Source organism: Trypanosoma grayi (genome assembly GCF_000691245.1).
Source record: "Trypanosoma grayi strain ANR4 Tgr_48_V1, whole genome shotgun sequence".
NCBI lineage: Eukaryota > Euglenozoa > Kinetoplastea > Trypanosomatida > Trypanosomatidae > Trypanosoma > Trypanosoma grayi.
Genome location: NW_008825667.1, coordinates 26,917 through 41,630, shown reverse-complemented (window position 1 = coordinate 41,630; position 14,714 = coordinate 26,917). Strand labels below are relative to the sequence as shown.

General features: G+C 48.3%; 9 protein-coding genes across 9 annotated transcripts; 7 read left to right on the top strand and 2 right to left on the bottom strand.

Moving 5' to 3' along the window:
- Nucleotides 1-264: 264 nt before the first annotated feature.
- On the bottom strand, nucleotides 265-585 carry DQ04_00481190 (hypothetical protein; the record flags this gene model as incomplete). Its single annotated transcript, XM_009309088.1, has 1 exon — nucleotides 265-585. One exon carries the CDS (start codon nucleotides 583-585, stop codon nucleotides 265-267), a length of 321 nt encoding a protein of 106 aa, XP_009307363.1.
- Nucleotides 586-663: 78 nt separating this feature from the next.
- Nucleotides 664-1,008, bottom strand: DQ04_00481180 (hypothetical protein; the record flags this gene model as incomplete). The annotated part of the gene is made up of 1 exon (XM_009309087.1): nucleotides 664-1,008. One exon carries the CDS (start codon nucleotides 1,006-1,008, stop codon nucleotides 664-666), a length of 345 nt encoding a protein of 114 aa, XP_009307362.1.
- Nucleotides 1,009-2,599: 1,591 nt separating this feature from the next.
- Nucleotides 2,600-3,076, top strand: DQ04_00481170 (hypothetical protein; the record flags this gene model as incomplete). The annotated part of the gene is made up of 1 exon (XM_009309086.1): nucleotides 2,600-3,076. The coding sequence occupies one exon, from the start codon at nucleotides 2,600-2,602 to the stop codon at nucleotides 3,074-3,076; it is 477 nt and encodes a 158-aa protein (XP_009307361.1).
- Nucleotides 3,077-3,313: 237 nt separating this feature from the next.
- On the top strand, nucleotides 3,314-4,714 carry DQ04_00481160 (putative tRNA isopentenyltransferase; the record flags this gene model as incomplete). The annotated part of the gene is made up of 1 exon (XM_009309085.1): nucleotides 3,314-4,714. One exon carries the CDS (start codon nucleotides 3,314-3,316, stop codon nucleotides 4,712-4,714), a length of 1,401 nt encoding a protein of 466 aa, XP_009307360.1.
- A 245-nt stretch (nucleotides 4,715-4,959) lies between these two features.
- DQ04_00481150 (putative signal peptide peptidase, putative,aspartic peptidase, clan AD, family A22B) lies at nucleotides 4,960-6,048 on the top strand (the record flags this gene model as incomplete). Its single annotated transcript, XM_009309084.1, has 1 exon — nucleotides 4,960-6,048. One exon carries the CDS (start codon nucleotides 4,960-4,962, stop codon nucleotides 6,046-6,048), a length of 1,089 nt encoding a protein of 362 aa, XP_009307359.1.
- A 452-nt stretch (nucleotides 6,049-6,500) lies between these two features.
- DQ04_00481140 (leucine zipper-EF-hand containing transmembrane protein 2) lies at nucleotides 6,501-7,943 on the top strand (the record flags this gene model as incomplete). The annotated part of the gene is made up of 1 exon (XM_009309083.1): nucleotides 6,501-7,943. The coding sequence occupies one exon, from the start codon at nucleotides 6,501-6,503 to the stop codon at nucleotides 7,941-7,943; it is 1,443 nt and encodes a 480-aa protein (XP_009307358.1).
- A 1,132-nt stretch (nucleotides 7,944-9,075) lies between these two features.
- DQ04_00481130 (ABC transporter) lies at nucleotides 9,076-11,169 on the top strand (the record flags this gene model as incomplete). The annotated part of the gene is made up of 1 exon (XM_009309082.1): nucleotides 9,076-11,169. One exon carries the CDS (start codon nucleotides 9,076-9,078, stop codon nucleotides 11,167-11,169), a length of 2,094 nt encoding a protein of 697 aa, XP_009307357.1.
- Nucleotides 11,170-11,474: 305 nt separating this feature from the next.
- Nucleotides 11,475-12,056, top strand: DQ04_00481120 (hypothetical protein; the record flags this gene model as incomplete). The annotated part of the gene is made up of 1 exon (XM_009309081.1): nucleotides 11,475-12,056. The coding sequence occupies one exon, from the start codon at nucleotides 11,475-11,477 to the stop codon at nucleotides 12,054-12,056; it is 582 nt and encodes a 193-aa protein (XP_009307356.1).
- Nucleotides 12,057-12,306: 250 nt separating this feature from the next.
- On the top strand, nucleotides 12,307-14,556 carry DQ04_00481110 (generic methyltransferase; the record flags this gene model as incomplete). The annotated part of the gene is made up of 1 exon (XM_009309080.1): nucleotides 12,307-14,556. One exon carries the CDS (start codon nucleotides 12,307-12,309, stop codon nucleotides 14,554-14,556), a length of 2,250 nt encoding a protein of 749 aa, XP_009307355.1.
- Nucleotides 14,557-14,714: the final 158 nt, after the last annotated feature.

Genomic DNA, 14,714 nt, shown 5'->3' with positions numbered 1-14,714 from the left:
CCCCCCCCCCCCCCACGCTGCGCAAAAGAACATGTATTTGAGGCTTTGGGTCGGCACCGTCATACTTAGTGGTTGCAGGGTGGCCTCAAGGAAGTCATCTTTTGTGAGGCTGCTTTTCGGGATGCCGGCTACTATTTTACAAGCTTTTTATTGCCCGGCATTAAGAGTTGATCGCGGGGCGGGTGATGGGTCTCAGTGCCATATTTCTATGCCCTACATTGCCTTGGCCTGCGCTAGAGCCAAGTAGAAGGCACGCAATATGTCTCACTTTGGCCCCCAGCTGCAGGACGAGACGGCCGCTAGCTGCATGAGCCGCTGATTGATCTGCTTTTGCAGGTGCGCTACATGAGAGCCCCTTCCGCGGTAGTTCCGGAATGCAGNGCTAGCTGCATGAGCCGCTGATTGATCTGCTTTTGCAGGTGCGCTACATGAGAGCCCCTTCCGCGGTAGTTCCGGAATGCAGTTCCCAACCGGGTCGGGAGATACTTCGTGGCGACAGACGCGCCATTGTAGAAGAAAGAAAGGGGGTTCGTATTTTTTATCCCGAAGAAAATACAACTTCGTCTTGCTCGCATTAACTTTCATGAAGTATTGTTTTGGCCACCATGCCACCACGTTTGGGCCCTCTTGTGGGGTGGTGGTCGTGGTCTCTCGGTCGCTGTGTCAGGCAATCAGGGTGAGGTCATCCGCAAAGAAGCCGTGGCATAGTAGCGGGACTTCAGCTAATTGGATGCTGAGAGAATTCATGACAATAATAAACATGAGTGACCCAAGAACCGCGCCTTGTGGTACACCTCTCGCGAAGGACAGCGTCAAGGAGTGCACCTTTTTTACGCGAGCTACTGCCGCCCTATTGCGCAGAAGGAATGCAGAGCACCGCGCTATATGTTGTGGTATGCCAAGCCGTCGCATTTCGAATACGATTTTATCATTCCCCACTCTGCCGAATGCTTTGGCGTAGTCTACAAACGCTGCGGCCGTTCTGTCCTTAGGTATTGGGCGGCGCATTGTTGCTCGAAGGTGCAATGGTTGGTCCAGTGTGGGGTGGGGTGGTCGGAATCCCGACTGCTGTGGTTTGGGCGCTGGCTTCATAGCGTCGCGAATGCGTGCTGCCATGGTGCGCCCCACAAGCTTGCAGAGGCAACTTGTCAGCGTGACGAGCCTGCGCGGCGCTATGCCTTTCATTTTTGCTTGGTTTGAGGAGTGGGGTTATAATCCCGTGCCTCCGGCTATGCGGAACGACGCCAGTGCGCAAGATCTTATTGTGGAGCGTCGGGGTGGGGTGTTTGGCGCATTTTTCAAGGTCCCGCAGCGCCTCACCATGTATCAGGCCAGGTCCCGGTGCAGATCCCAGCGGCCGGAGGCGCAGGACGCGATCTAGTTCGGCCATTGTTATTCACTGAAAATCCTCATCCCTTGTTTTGGTTGGGAGTGGGGAGTAATATTATGGGCACCTTTGCGCTATTGCAGCATACATGTGGGCCAGATGGCTAGTTTTTTTTTGTGTTTTGAAAGCACAACCCCATTTGCCTTGACGGCTGGTGCGCTGGGGGTGGTGCATGCACGCCGTATGGTCTGCCAGCTGTTGCCGTTGGAAACTTCAAGGTTCGAGCGGAGCGTTCGCCACCGGGTAGTAGCAGCTGCGCGAAGAAGTTCCCTGCGTCAAATCTTAGGCCGCTGGCTGGGTTGGGCGTGTGGCTTGCTGGCAATTGCCTTATCCAAGTCCGCCAGCTCAGGGGCCCAGAACGGGGACTGGCATCGATTGCCCTCCGGCACCGGTGTCTTTGTGGAAAGCCGTATTCCAGAGGTGGTGCGCTTCTCTGTGGTGTCTATGGGGTTCATGACTTGTTTTAGCTCGCAGTGTAAGTTGGTCAGTTTGCGGAACTTCGACCAGTTTGCTTTCTTCCATACAATCAATGTCTTGCGGATCGGCGGCACTTCTATTGCGGAGTGCCATCCTCTCCCACCTGGGCAGTAAAAGTGATGGTGTGGTGGTCGCTGTCCGGGGTGGGTCGCGCTGTCGAATCTGTCACTATGCATTCTTTTGCCAGTGTTGCATCTGGCGCGGAGCCCCTATACCTATCTCTGCGCCGTGTCTCATTTCCAGTGTTGGCGGCAAGGAACTCATTTCCAATGCGCCATTGCACAACGACACCGCATCTGGAACTAGGCGGGGCTTCGTTGTCCCATGCAAATGCGTGTGCGGTGACGTCTGCGCCTATAAGCTGTGCCTCCTCTTTGTTGGTGAGTCTATCGAGGTCCTCTGGGGTGATTTTGGTGGCGACAAGGGGGGGGGGTACGCTGAAATCGTCAGCTTCATACCTTTGCCGGGGTTGATGGCCACTTTTGCGAGCCCAGTGCCTGCAACAAGCGCCGGTCCTTTCTCTAAGTGCATATCGTCCATGGTGGGGGTTGGTGCGCCACCGCGGCAGGTGCGAGCCACCCCATGCTTTTGACACCCAGGTTGCCCGAAACCAGCTGCTGGACGGTGGGGGGCATTTTTGCCCCGCTCAGTGGGCAAAGCGCGGCGTTATCACCATAGGGCCGCTTTCCCATCGCCAGGCGTTCTGCTTGCGTTTGGCCGGCTGGGTTTTGCGGAATGCCCCTCGGGGTGCGGCCAGGACCCTCTTCGAGATTCCCCCTCGGCGACAGCCCGGTGCGGGTGGTGCTGTTGTTGGTGCTGTTGGGGGTGCTGTTGGTGGCGCGGCGGCGCGCGTCCCAAGACCGACAAGGGCAAAACCGTTCCGCCGCAAGATGCGGCTGTGCCGGGTGCCGCGCTATGCTGCAAGCCTGGCGCCGCAAAGTTCTCCGGGTGGCGGGTTTCGCCGGCTTTCTCTGGGCGCTGCGGGGCGCTTGGCCTTGCCGCCGCGGCGGGGCAGCCGGCCCCGTCTTGCTTTGGAATTGCTGTTTTTGTGGTGTTTTTGGGTGTCTCGCGGCGGTGTTTTTTTGGCGGAAGGCGGTTTTTGAGGAGCCAAGGCCGCTCTGGCTGGCGGTGCGGTGGCGGGGCGTTCGCTGTTTTGCGGGGCTTCCCGTGGCTCCTTGTGCACGAAAGTGCGGAAGGCGCGATGACAGATAGGGCCGCGGGGTTCCCAGCTTAGGAAAAGGCAAGGGGGTGAGTACTGGCGTGGTGCGTTGGGTGCGAAAAAAAAAAGGTGTTTTGTCATGTTTCTTAGGCTTTTTTAAAAAACAAAATAAGCATTCAGTGTTGCGCATCTTTCATTGCGTGCGAATCCATTTTCTTTTGGATTTACACTGAACTCTTGTTAAATCATGTAATTTTTTTTCTTTTCCCTTGTTTTAATTTTAAGAGAGAATGGCTACCGAAGTCGGCTGTTGTAACGAGCCCATATTTTTTGTTTTAGGTGCCACAGGGAGTGGAAAGTCCCTCGCCGCGGTGAAAGTTGCACAGACACTACAGCATCATTCTGGATATGAGCGTGTTATAGTTGTGAACTGTGATGTTATGCAGTTTTACGCCGATCTTCCGATTGCAACAAATAAGATCTCTTCGGCTGAAATGGAGGGCATTCCTCATTTTTTCATGGGCTTTCTTTCTCCAAAGGGGGTGAAGATCAGAGACCCTACAGTGGCCTATAAGGGGTGTGACAGAGAGAAATGTGGTGCCACAGCTGAGAGAGGAAAACAAGAGTTGTACAATGTTCACTCATACGTGCGCGATGCTGTGGATTTCATTAGAAATTTTTTCCAGGAAAATCCCTTCGGTGCCGTTGTTGTTTGCGGTGGGACGTGCTACTACGCCCAGGCGCTTATGTTTGACAACGTCTTAACTGAAGAGGATCTTGACGATTCTCTTTTTCCGGATTCTAGTGTGGCCTCTTCCTCGTGTGTAGAAAATCGCGAAGGTGATGGGCTTTGGAAAGAGCTTGCCCAAGTTGATCCTGTCGTTGCGGTTCGATATCACCCTAACGATAAAAGACGTATTAGTCGACTTATTGAGATTTATAAAAAAACAGGACGGCCACCGTCAGAAATATATGCTACAAGGCCCAGTCCTTGTTTTCGCTTCAGTCCGGCGAGGTGCTTCGTTTTGTGGCCATGTGTCACGTTTGAAAAACTTAGGACGATGTTGGACAAAAGAGTGGATAAAATGGTCGAAAGGGGTATTGTTCAAGAATTTATTGAGTTTGCTCAAACACAAGTAAAAAGTGACCTTGATGTTGGGTTGGCCAAGGCTATTGGGTTCAAAGAGTTTCTCCCTGCATTTGACGTTATAAACGGTGAGTTCCGGTTAAAAGAGGACGTAGAATTAAAAAAATCTATTGAATTACTGAAAACGAACACAAAAAGATATGCCCGACAGCAAATTCAGTGGATAAAAAACCGTTTTCTTGGTCAGCTTCGAGACGTTTTCACGTCCACACAAGGCACTCGCCAGTTTGTATGCGTTGATGCTTCAAATACAGAGTCAGAGTTTATTGAAACTGTTGAGAGTGCAACGAAGCTTTTGGTAACCTTCAATTTGCAACAAGGTAAGAATTTAACCTTTCCGCTAAATCAAATCCGGGAGCCGTTGGTATCCGTCAAACAAGAATGGTGCCACTTATGTGAGATGTTTGTGTGTGGAGGTGAAAAAATGAGGTTGCATTTAGCATCAAAGCGTCATCGAGGTGCTGTGAAACACGTTGCGTTAGTAAAAGAACAGCAGGAAAAGTATGGCCGTGTGATTCCACCGAAAAGACGCCGTTTATCTTGAGACTGTTTCCAACATTTCGTTATTATTGTTATTATTATTATCATTATTGTTATTGTTATTCATTTTTGTTGGATATTTATTATTATGATAATGGACTGCTTGGTTATGTAGGTATGTTGTTTGTTTTGTGTTTCTTTGCATCTACTTCAGGTAGAAAGAGGCGTTCATACAAATACGCTTAGGCTCTCACACGCATTCATTCATTTATATAACGTTACAAAGAGAAGCTAAATACGGGTGAAAACATGAGTCAGATTTCTGAACGGGTGCAGTTGTATATTGCTCTGGGTTACCTTGCTGCCAGTGCCGTTTTCGTTGTTTATCTTGGTGGTCGACGACTTTTTCAACGTACGCTTGAAATGAAGAAAACACATGGTAACCCTGATGAGGTTATGGGAACTGGTGACGCAATGGCACTCCCTGTGATGGGATCAATGGTTCTTTTCTCTATTTATGTGCTTCTGCGATTTGTTCCATTGGAGTACTTCAATGCCGTGGTGTCCTTTTACTTGAGTGTCATTGGCATTTTTTGCCTGGGATCATTCATCAAGGCCTATGTGCGTCCGAATATTTTGACTGGTATCACCTGCTGTGTAGTGGGAGGAGTCTATTACTGGACCAACAGCTGGATAGCGAATAATTTATTGTCGGTGGCAATCGGTGTTACAGCCATTGAAGCAGTTCATATAGGTTCTTTTAAAAGTGCGTTTGTACTGTTGATTGGCCTCTTTTTGTACGACATATTCTGGGTTTTCGGATCTGATGTAATGCTTACGGTGGCGAGTGGTGTCAATGGTCCGATCAAGCTCCTTTTTCCCCGCACAGTGTTTGGAGATCACCAGTCGAAGAGTCTATTGGGATTGGGTGACCTTATCATTCCAGGTTTCTTTATCGCGCAAACACTCATTTTCTCTTCCGAGTATGTCAAGAGAGGGAGCTATTATTTCCATGTAGCTCTTGTTGCATATGCGCTAAGTCTGGCGAATACTATGGGCGTCATGATTATCTTTGAGCATGGACAGCCGGCACTGCTGTTCATCGTTCCCTGGTTGCTTATTACGTTTTTGGTGGCAGCCATGATAAAAGGTGATTTGAAAGCTGCGTTTGTCTACACATCCGATGATGTTACAGAACCCACTCCTGATACGAAGAAAGAGACAAGTGAAGGTGCCACGGTGGATAGATCGGAGAATGATGTTGCCGATGATAATGATGGTGATGATGACTCTTTGATAGACTTTTTATTGTGTGCAACATTGGAGTTGTTCGGTTGGGAATCCAAAAAAAAGAAGGAACATTCTAACAAGGTGAGCCTTAAGAAAAAAAATAGCTGACAATTGTCTGTCGGGCGCCTGGGCTGATTGCATTTTTCTTGCTTGAAATGAGATACGCGTTTGCGAGGATGTGCGTGCTTTTAATGCAAGTTCATTTTTTTTCTTAATTGCTTACAAAAGTGGTAGCTATGACCTAAATCAAAACAGACCGAATTCTTATTTTCCTCCACTTTCTATTTTCTTTTTTCTTTTTTTTTGCTTACGCAAAACAAACACATAAAAAAAAACAGAAAACAAGGCGATTTCTTCTTAGAAACTAAAATTATTTTCCCTTTTCGCCCTCCGGGTAAAAGTCGAGTTGCGTCGCTTTTTACAGATATAAAGATATTAGTGGAAAATTTGAATAGGCACAGTAGTGTATTTAGGCCCACCAAAAACAGAGGAAAAAGGAACAAAACGAAAAAAAAACCAGACAGGGAAGCAAAGCGGGGAGCCGAGGGATTTTATAGGGGATGTTAAAGGTATGCAGGGGGCGGTTTTCGGCTGTAGCCCCTTCAAAAGTGAATGGACAATCGAAAGCAGCATACTACACCAATGTCGCATGGGAGGGAATTCGTCACGTATACCACGGTTTTCGATTGTTTTTCCTAAACACGCGGTTGGCTTGGAAATATTCCCGGCAACTGAGGGCAGGTGTCGCTCTTACCCGCCGGGAGCGACAACTATTGGAAGGCGCTACAAAAGATCTGCTTCGACTTGTCCCTTTTAGTTTCTTCATTGTGGTCCCGTTTGCGGAGCTTTTGCTCCCGGTTGCGTTAAAAATGTTTCCTGATTTGATTCCCTCAACTTTTGAGACAGAGAGCCAAGGCCGTAACCGAGCCTTTTCAACTGCGATGGGGACTCTGCGTGCACGACAACGCGTGATGGAGTATTTGACGACTACAGCATTCGTTAGCTTTACAAAGGAGCAACAAGAGGTGGTGCGCAACTGTGCTACGGGAGAAGCTCTAAATGCAGCTCAAATACGATTGATAGCTCCTCACTTTGGTCGTGATGGACCACTTAGTGTTTACAGTATTCCAGACAATATTGCATTAGGGTTGGCGAGAAAGGTTGGCGTGTTCAAGACCTATCATGGCTTTTTCCCGAGCAAAGTCATGGCCCCTTACATGCGACGAAAGATTATTCGTCACTATCATAATACTCGTGAGGACGACCGTTTACTGCGACTTGAGGGGCTTGATGATTTGACCCGTGAAGAATTGATCAAGGCGAATATTGTAAGGGGGATGCGGTGGTCAGAGGACGCCGAAACGCTCCGCATTCAATTGGAATGGTGGATCTCACTTGGCCGGGACCCTGATGTTCCGTACAACACTCTGTTCTGGGTTAAGCCTACCCGATACAGTCTAAAAGATTCTATGAAGCGGTTGCCTGTTGAGCAGCGTCGCCAGTTGCTAGGTATTCAGTCTTTCCCTGAGAGTATCCGTGGAAACCTTGAGACACTCTGTGAGACGGTTGATACAGCTCCTGCCTTGAGTGAGGATGTGAGGGATGCTGACCAGATTGTGGAGAAGCTTGAAGATGTAAGTGCCAGGGCGAAAAACAGCGACAAGGATATAGCTATTCAGGACATCCAAATTTCTCTAGGCGCGTATTTGACGGAGGCGAATGTGAAGATGATGTTTGAACGAATTCGCAAGGATAAAACAGCGACTGAAAATGTGACGGTGGCAGATACCATTGACTTCATTGGAAATGAAACACACAATTCATCGCATGTAGTGTCTACCGTGTTTGACGCATTCGATCAGGGTAGTGGGACGAAACCTATCACAGAGGCTACACTTGTTTCCATTGGAGCTCGTTGTAGAGAAGCCTCAAAACTGCATACTGAAGACAAACCTCAATTGCCGCCAGTTGAATCACCGTCGGATGTGAATAAACACAAATAAAAACCGCGAGATTTTTGTATTTTTCTGCGCAGGAGACTTAAAGTCGAAAAAAGGCCTTGGGCTGCACTAAAATACTTGCAGTTTTCTGGGAAAAAATATATTCTTCTGCATGTTCACGTCTTCAGCTTCTCAGACGTGCTCTGGCGGGTAGAAAAACTACCTTAGGCTCATCCGGATGTCTCCTTTCTCTTGAAGTATTAAGGAAGTTGGACAGTTATATTTGTAGCTTGTTTTTCTTCTTTACACTAACTGCATTGCAGTTAAAAGAGATGTTATAGGGGAGTTGGGGGGGAGAGAGCTCTACAGGCCTTTGCGTCGCGCTTTTGTTTATTTCAGCGCGTACGTACGTGTACTAACGAAGGAGAATGAATCACACAACTACTCACGTCTAGTCAAATAGACGAGATGGAACTCGATGTGGCAATATTCAATAGGTTTTCACGTATGCCACAGCATAAAGCTTCATTTCATCTTCGTTTCTTAGATTAATGCAGGATATGAAGAGAAATTCTGATGACATGAAGAAGAAAAACACATGACCCGACAGTGATCCCAAATATTGAAAACCTCAGACACCTGAGGAAGGCGATTCGTAGTCTTTGATTTGACTTTGTGAATTTGGCCTTTTTTTTGTACATCCGTCGCATCCACTTTCTCCTCAAGGCAGAAGCCAGTACCGTGGCAGCAATGAGCGAAGATGAAGGATGGGGACATCAAGGAAAACGCAGAAAAAAAGAAGGATGTTAAAAAAATCTCGTGTCCAACGTTCTTGCAATTTGCACGTTGTTTGGACATGGAATGAAGGATGCCTCGGCCAAATTATGTTAATGTTTTGCCTATCTGGTATGCGGTGGATCATTTTGGTGGTGGTAGTGGTGGTGAGCACGAAAAATTGGAGTACTACATGTCCAGTCAATGCACTTCCAACGAACGGGGGTGATGCTCCTTTTGGTGCTGGTGCTTGACTATTTTCTCTGTTACCTGAGTTAAGAATGATAAAGGCGGAGAAATCGTTCAAATTGCTTTTTTTTGTTGTATTATGCGAAACATTTTCTTTCTCCTGATCATAAGTCTTCACCGCAATTTTTAAAATGCCATTTCCCTTTTTTTTAAAAATAGTTTTCACCCTACTATGCGACCAGAGATGTATACTGGTTCTGGTAGTGGATTGGGGGAGAGAACGCCACTAGTGGCAGACAAAGACATGTCTCACCGATGCGAGTCCGGGTCACTTGCGTTTTCAAGGTGTGTTGGTGAAACGTGGCCGGTGTATGATGCCGAAGAACGGTTTCTACGTTCTGTCTTTTGTGTTGGAGGACTGACAATCTGTGTTGTCGAGGCAACTGTTATAACGCGCCCGAGACTTAGCCGTTGCTTCCCAAGATTCTGGCCTTCAACGAAGTACTGCAATGCTGCTGTGGCGTTGTTGCGTGAGGGTGGCCTACACGTCATTGCCGATGTTGATGGTGTGGCGGGGAAACACCTTTTGCGTATCATGACGGGTAGCAATTCGTGCACGTCAGGCTCAGTTCTTGCCAACGGCGTCCCTGTTGAGGCTGGTGTATTTCGCAAAGCGGTCGGTGTTATTGGCGATGTGAAAACGCCCATGCCAAATTTAACAGTGGAGCAAAACATCAATTTCGTCGTTTCCATGCGGACAAAAAAGACTGGAGACTCAAGGGAGACCCTGGTGGAGGCAGCCTGCGTCCTCACGGAGTTGGATCGTCGTAAGACCGCAAAACGGCTCACGCTTTCAGAGGGATTTCGCCTTCGTCTTGCCATGGAGATTGTGCGGAATCCCCCGGTCATTGTGGCGTACTGCCCCCTTGACAGTCTTGGCCTCGCTGATGCAGCAGAGTGCACTGCTGTATTGAAAAGGGTATCGACAATACTGAAAAAAACAGTGATAATTTCAACCAAAAATTTGGCGACAAATTTGTTTACTGCCGCGGACACAGTGCTGTTGTTTGGACGCGGTGGCCACGTGCTTTACTCTGGTGAGGCGGCTGAGATGCCTTCTTATTTCAACAGTCTTCCAATTTCCCCGCATCTGTCCCCTTATGACAACAACACATATGAGGGCAGAAGGGTAGGCCACGATACATCCTCGGCAGCCTATGATTATTCCCGCGAGTCTGTCCCTTCAGTGATAGAGAGCGACATGTCTGATAATAAGGAAAAAAATCTTTCGGCACCTTCTTGTGCGACCCGGGAGACGAGAAGCATAGGGGCTGCAGATTTGGTCTTGTGTGGGGGTGACGCTCTTGACATGGCCACATGGTGGGCTGAAAGCGAAGCCACCACTCAGTTTTATTCGTTGAAGTTCCACGAGTCACGTATGTGCCGTCAATTATTGCGGGAGATCACACGTTTCTCTACCCCACCACAATATGTTGGTGACGTGACGCCTTTCACAGCAATTGCGTCCCCTCAGTATGCGATTTGGAAACCAGTTCTTCTTTGGTGGTACGATACCCTGCAGATATGGCGAGGGGGTGAAGTGTATATTCACTTAGCCTTATTGTCACTTGGCTTATTAGGGATATCTCTCTTGATGCATCACCAGGAAGAGGACCAGGGAGGCATGTACAACATAAGAGGCATTCAATTCGTTTTATTCCTCCTGACTATGATAGCAAATGTGACAGCGACGAGTGATATGGATCGTCAGTTGCACTTGTTTTTTCATCAGCGCAACAGTGGACTCTATAACACACTCTGCTTTATGGTAGTGTTTGTCTTACAAACTATTATCATAAGAGCGGTATATCTAGTTATGTTCGTCCCTGTCGTTCTGTTTATTGTGAAGATGAAGGCTCCGTTTTTGCTTCTCGTTGGTGCTCTAAGTGTTACTGACGCGTTTCTACACGTGACAGTGCATACGCTTGTGCCTTATAAACGGGGGGCCACTCTGGCACTGAGGTTGTATTTGGGCTACTGTATCCTTTTTTCTGGGTTTTTGTTGAACTTGAATTCGATGCCGGGAACTGTAGGGAAGCTGAGTGTGCTTCGCTGGGGATATGGCGCCGCGTTGGCACAGAGCCTGCGGAACAAGCCGTTTAGTTGCGATGGTGCGGGAAACACGTCCTACTGCTATAGTGGCAACACGTACTTGAAGCTTGAAGGGTTTTCAAACGAATCCACAGGTCTTTCATTAACAGTGTTTGGTGCGGTGTCTGGGACGCTAGTTCTCATCATGGGAATTGCCTTGGCGTGCAGGGGTTGATCTTATTTCTGTGATTTGGGAGGAGATAGCCATGTGAGGGCTTTGCTGGTTGTTGTCTTTTTGCCATGGAATGATGGAAAAGGGGTTGATGGTGAGTGGAGCGAAAAAAAAAATCTGAAGAAAAAAGTAGGAAAAATAGAAGAGCTGTACAGTGGAAAGATTAAGTAAAAAGTATCATTTGAATCCCTCTAAATGGTGTTTGATTTTCGTTATCTTTGTTTAGACGAGAAATTAAAGAAAACAAAATAGAAGATACAAAACAGAAAGGCGCTGCCATCTGAAAGGGTGAAGAAGTCTGGGGTGTTATGGCGCACAGCACCACGAGTGCTGACGGCATGGATGACACCGGTACTGGCGCGGCATACAGCACAGATGAGGCGGCAGCGGTGTCTACCGCACCCCATTGTGCAGGCCACAAGCGTTCCAGGTCTTTACGCCTAACGACAACCTCTGCGGAAGAGGTCTTTAGCGATGTTTGTGAGTACTCTGATGTTGTGGAACACAGCAATCGACTGCTAGAGCTCTTACGTGTGCGACGACGAGGGCAAGAAAGTGGCGGAGCGAGCACTTCAACAGAAGGCATTGATAGACATAATGGCATTGTAACCAGCATAAAAGGGAGTGAAGCGCACTGTGTTCAGCCCGCATCGTTTAGTGTGGTTAAAATGCCTCTTGTAAGACGGGAAACCTCAACGGATGATGTGCTGATCCAACACGAGAGGAAACCTGGGGCCCACTGGGTCACAACTCATTCGGTCGGCACACAAACCCAAACACTTACCTCTGAGCCCAGTGACCAGCTGATGGTTCCAGCCATGTCGAGAGTTGATTTCTTGATGCTTCGGTTGTGTGAGTTGGATGCCTTGCTTCACATATTTTTTTCCTGAGCTGATCTCACAGCCTCCGTGGTTATCTGTCGCACGACTGCAAAACCCAGGAAAATGGATGACTGCAGAATCCTCCCATTTCCTTATTTTCATTCCTCCTTCCCTCCCATGTTCTCCGTCATCACGCCAGAACTTGATTTTTTATCCCTGACAGTAGTAGAAAATAAACCGTTAACGCTTTATTTTACGTCTTTCTATTCAACCAATACAGGAAAGAAACAAGGAAAAAACGGGCTTTTGCATATAACAAATGGCATCCTTAACTTTGAAACACTACTTGCAGGAAGAACTGGAGCGGCGTTTTCGTCTTGCTACGCCGCGAGATCTTTTTCGCCAGCGAACCCCAACTATTGGTGGGGGGGATGTGAAGCAAAAGGCGGAGGAAATACGAAACTACGTGCATAACACCATGGACCTTTACGAGAAAGTTTTTGAAAGTGTAGCATTCGAGGAAGCTTTCTTTGTACCGCCCATTCATAAACTTCGTCACCCGTTGATCTTCTACTACGGCCACACGGCCTGCTTTTACATAAACAAGCTATGCGCAGCTGGGCTTTCCACGCGCATCAACCCACGGTTTGAAGAAATGTTTGCGGTCGGTGTGGACGAGATGAGTTGGGATGACCTCAACGAGGAGCACTACAACTGGCCGTCTGTGGATGAAGTGACAGAGTACCGGCGGGCGGTACGTGACCGCATCGATGAACTTTTTACAAACGGTAAGTTCGAACTGAGGCTTCCGTTAACGTTTGAAAAAAGTACACTGAACAGCGACAACTCGTTCTGGTGGGTTATGCTGATGTGCGCCGAGCATGAACGCATCCATGTGGAGACGGCATCTGTTCACGTGCGAGAGCTTCCTTTAAAATACGTCAAGTCAGATATGGCTTGCTTCTGGAAACGATGTCAGGAAGTTAACTCCAAAGCCCCTACAAACGAGCTCCATGAAGTCACTGGCGGTAAGGTGCAGGTTGGGCGCAAACCGGATTCCACGCTATACGGCTGGGATTGTGATTTTTCGAACGGAAATTACATAATTGACGTGCCTACCTTCAGAGCGTCAAAGTACATAGTTTCCAATGCAGAGTTCTTTGCCTTTATGAAGGCGGATGGATACAACACACAACGCTACTGGGATGAGGAAGGGTGGAGCTGGGCTAAGTGGAAGAAGCCACAACACCCTTGGTTCTGGGTGCGTGATGAGAAACGTCCCGATGGTTACGCGCTTCGACTTCAAACGGAATTGATCGATTTGCCGTGGAACTGGCCATGTGAGCTCAACAACCTTGAGGCTCGGGCGTTCTGTAACTTCAAGGGCGAACAGATGGGGAAGAAGATTCGCATGCTGACTGAAGCGGAATGGCTTCTTCTCTGGGAACGTTACGTAGGAAAAGATCAAATGTCCTGGGATGCGGCTCCGGGAAACCTTAACTTGGAGCACTATCAAAGCAGCTGCCCCGTTAACAAGTTTCCCCACGGCCCTTTCTTTGACATTGTGGGTAACGTTTGGCAGCACTGTGAAACTCGTGTTTATCCATATCCTGGATTCCAGGTACATCCGTTCTATGATGATTTTTCAATGCCCACTTTTGATGGTCGTCATGCGTGCATGAAAGGTGGGGCTTGGATCAGTACTGGAAATGAGGCCACTCGTGACGCTCGTTTTGCATTCCGCCGCCACTTCTTTCAATACATCGGATTGCGCTACGTTGAGGGCGTGCCAGCCGACGAGCAGCGCTATTGCCAGAGCGTACTGGGCCTCGACCCAGAAGTTGATGTTATTACAGATGTGAACTTTCGAAAGTCATTTGAGGGGATTCCAAATGGCTGTGCCAAGATTGCAAAGTACGCCATGGCTCAGTTTACGGCTCACGCCAAGACGGAGGCTAAGCGTGCGCTCGACTTTGCCTGTGGAGCAGGCCGGATATCCTTTGAACTGACAGCACTCTTTGATAATGTTGTTGGCTCTGATTTCACGGCCCGCCGCCTTATCCCAGCGTACGCCATGCGCGAGCGAGGTAACTGCACCTACAGCACGGTGGATCCTTCTTCAAATCAGCGTGTGACACATACTGTTGAAGCTTCGGACTACTCCTGGCATGCCACGCGTGAACGCGCCACATTTTTCCAAGCTGATCCCACAAACCTTCACGCCCACATGAAGGACTTTTCCTTGATTCTCTGTTGGAACGCACTGGAAAGGAGTTATAAACCTGCCGACATCCCGCCACATCTGTTGAGTCGGCTGGAGAATGGCGGCCTGCTCATAATTGGCGGTGGCTGTGTGTGGAGTGAAAGTGGCACTCCAGTTAAAGAGCGTTTCTGTGGAGAATCTGCGCGGAAAGAGGGGCTTTCAGAAGAGGAAGTATACAAATTGCTGGGCGGTGAGGCCACTGTGGAGCGTGTTGGGGAGCCAATTGATGTTGTTGTTGCATTTCCAGAAATGCACCATGCTGCGAAATTGAAAAAGGTGCGATTCTTTACCTATCGAAAGAAGTAGGTAAATAGAGTTTTGCCGTCGTCTTTAACTTATTTCCTTTTTTGTGACGAAAGTGAAGGCGTGGCTATATATGTTATTAGTTACTTGCACGATGAAGTCTAAACGATACCCATTAGTGTGGGTGCTCATCGCGTGTGTGTGCGCTGTCCCTTTAAGTT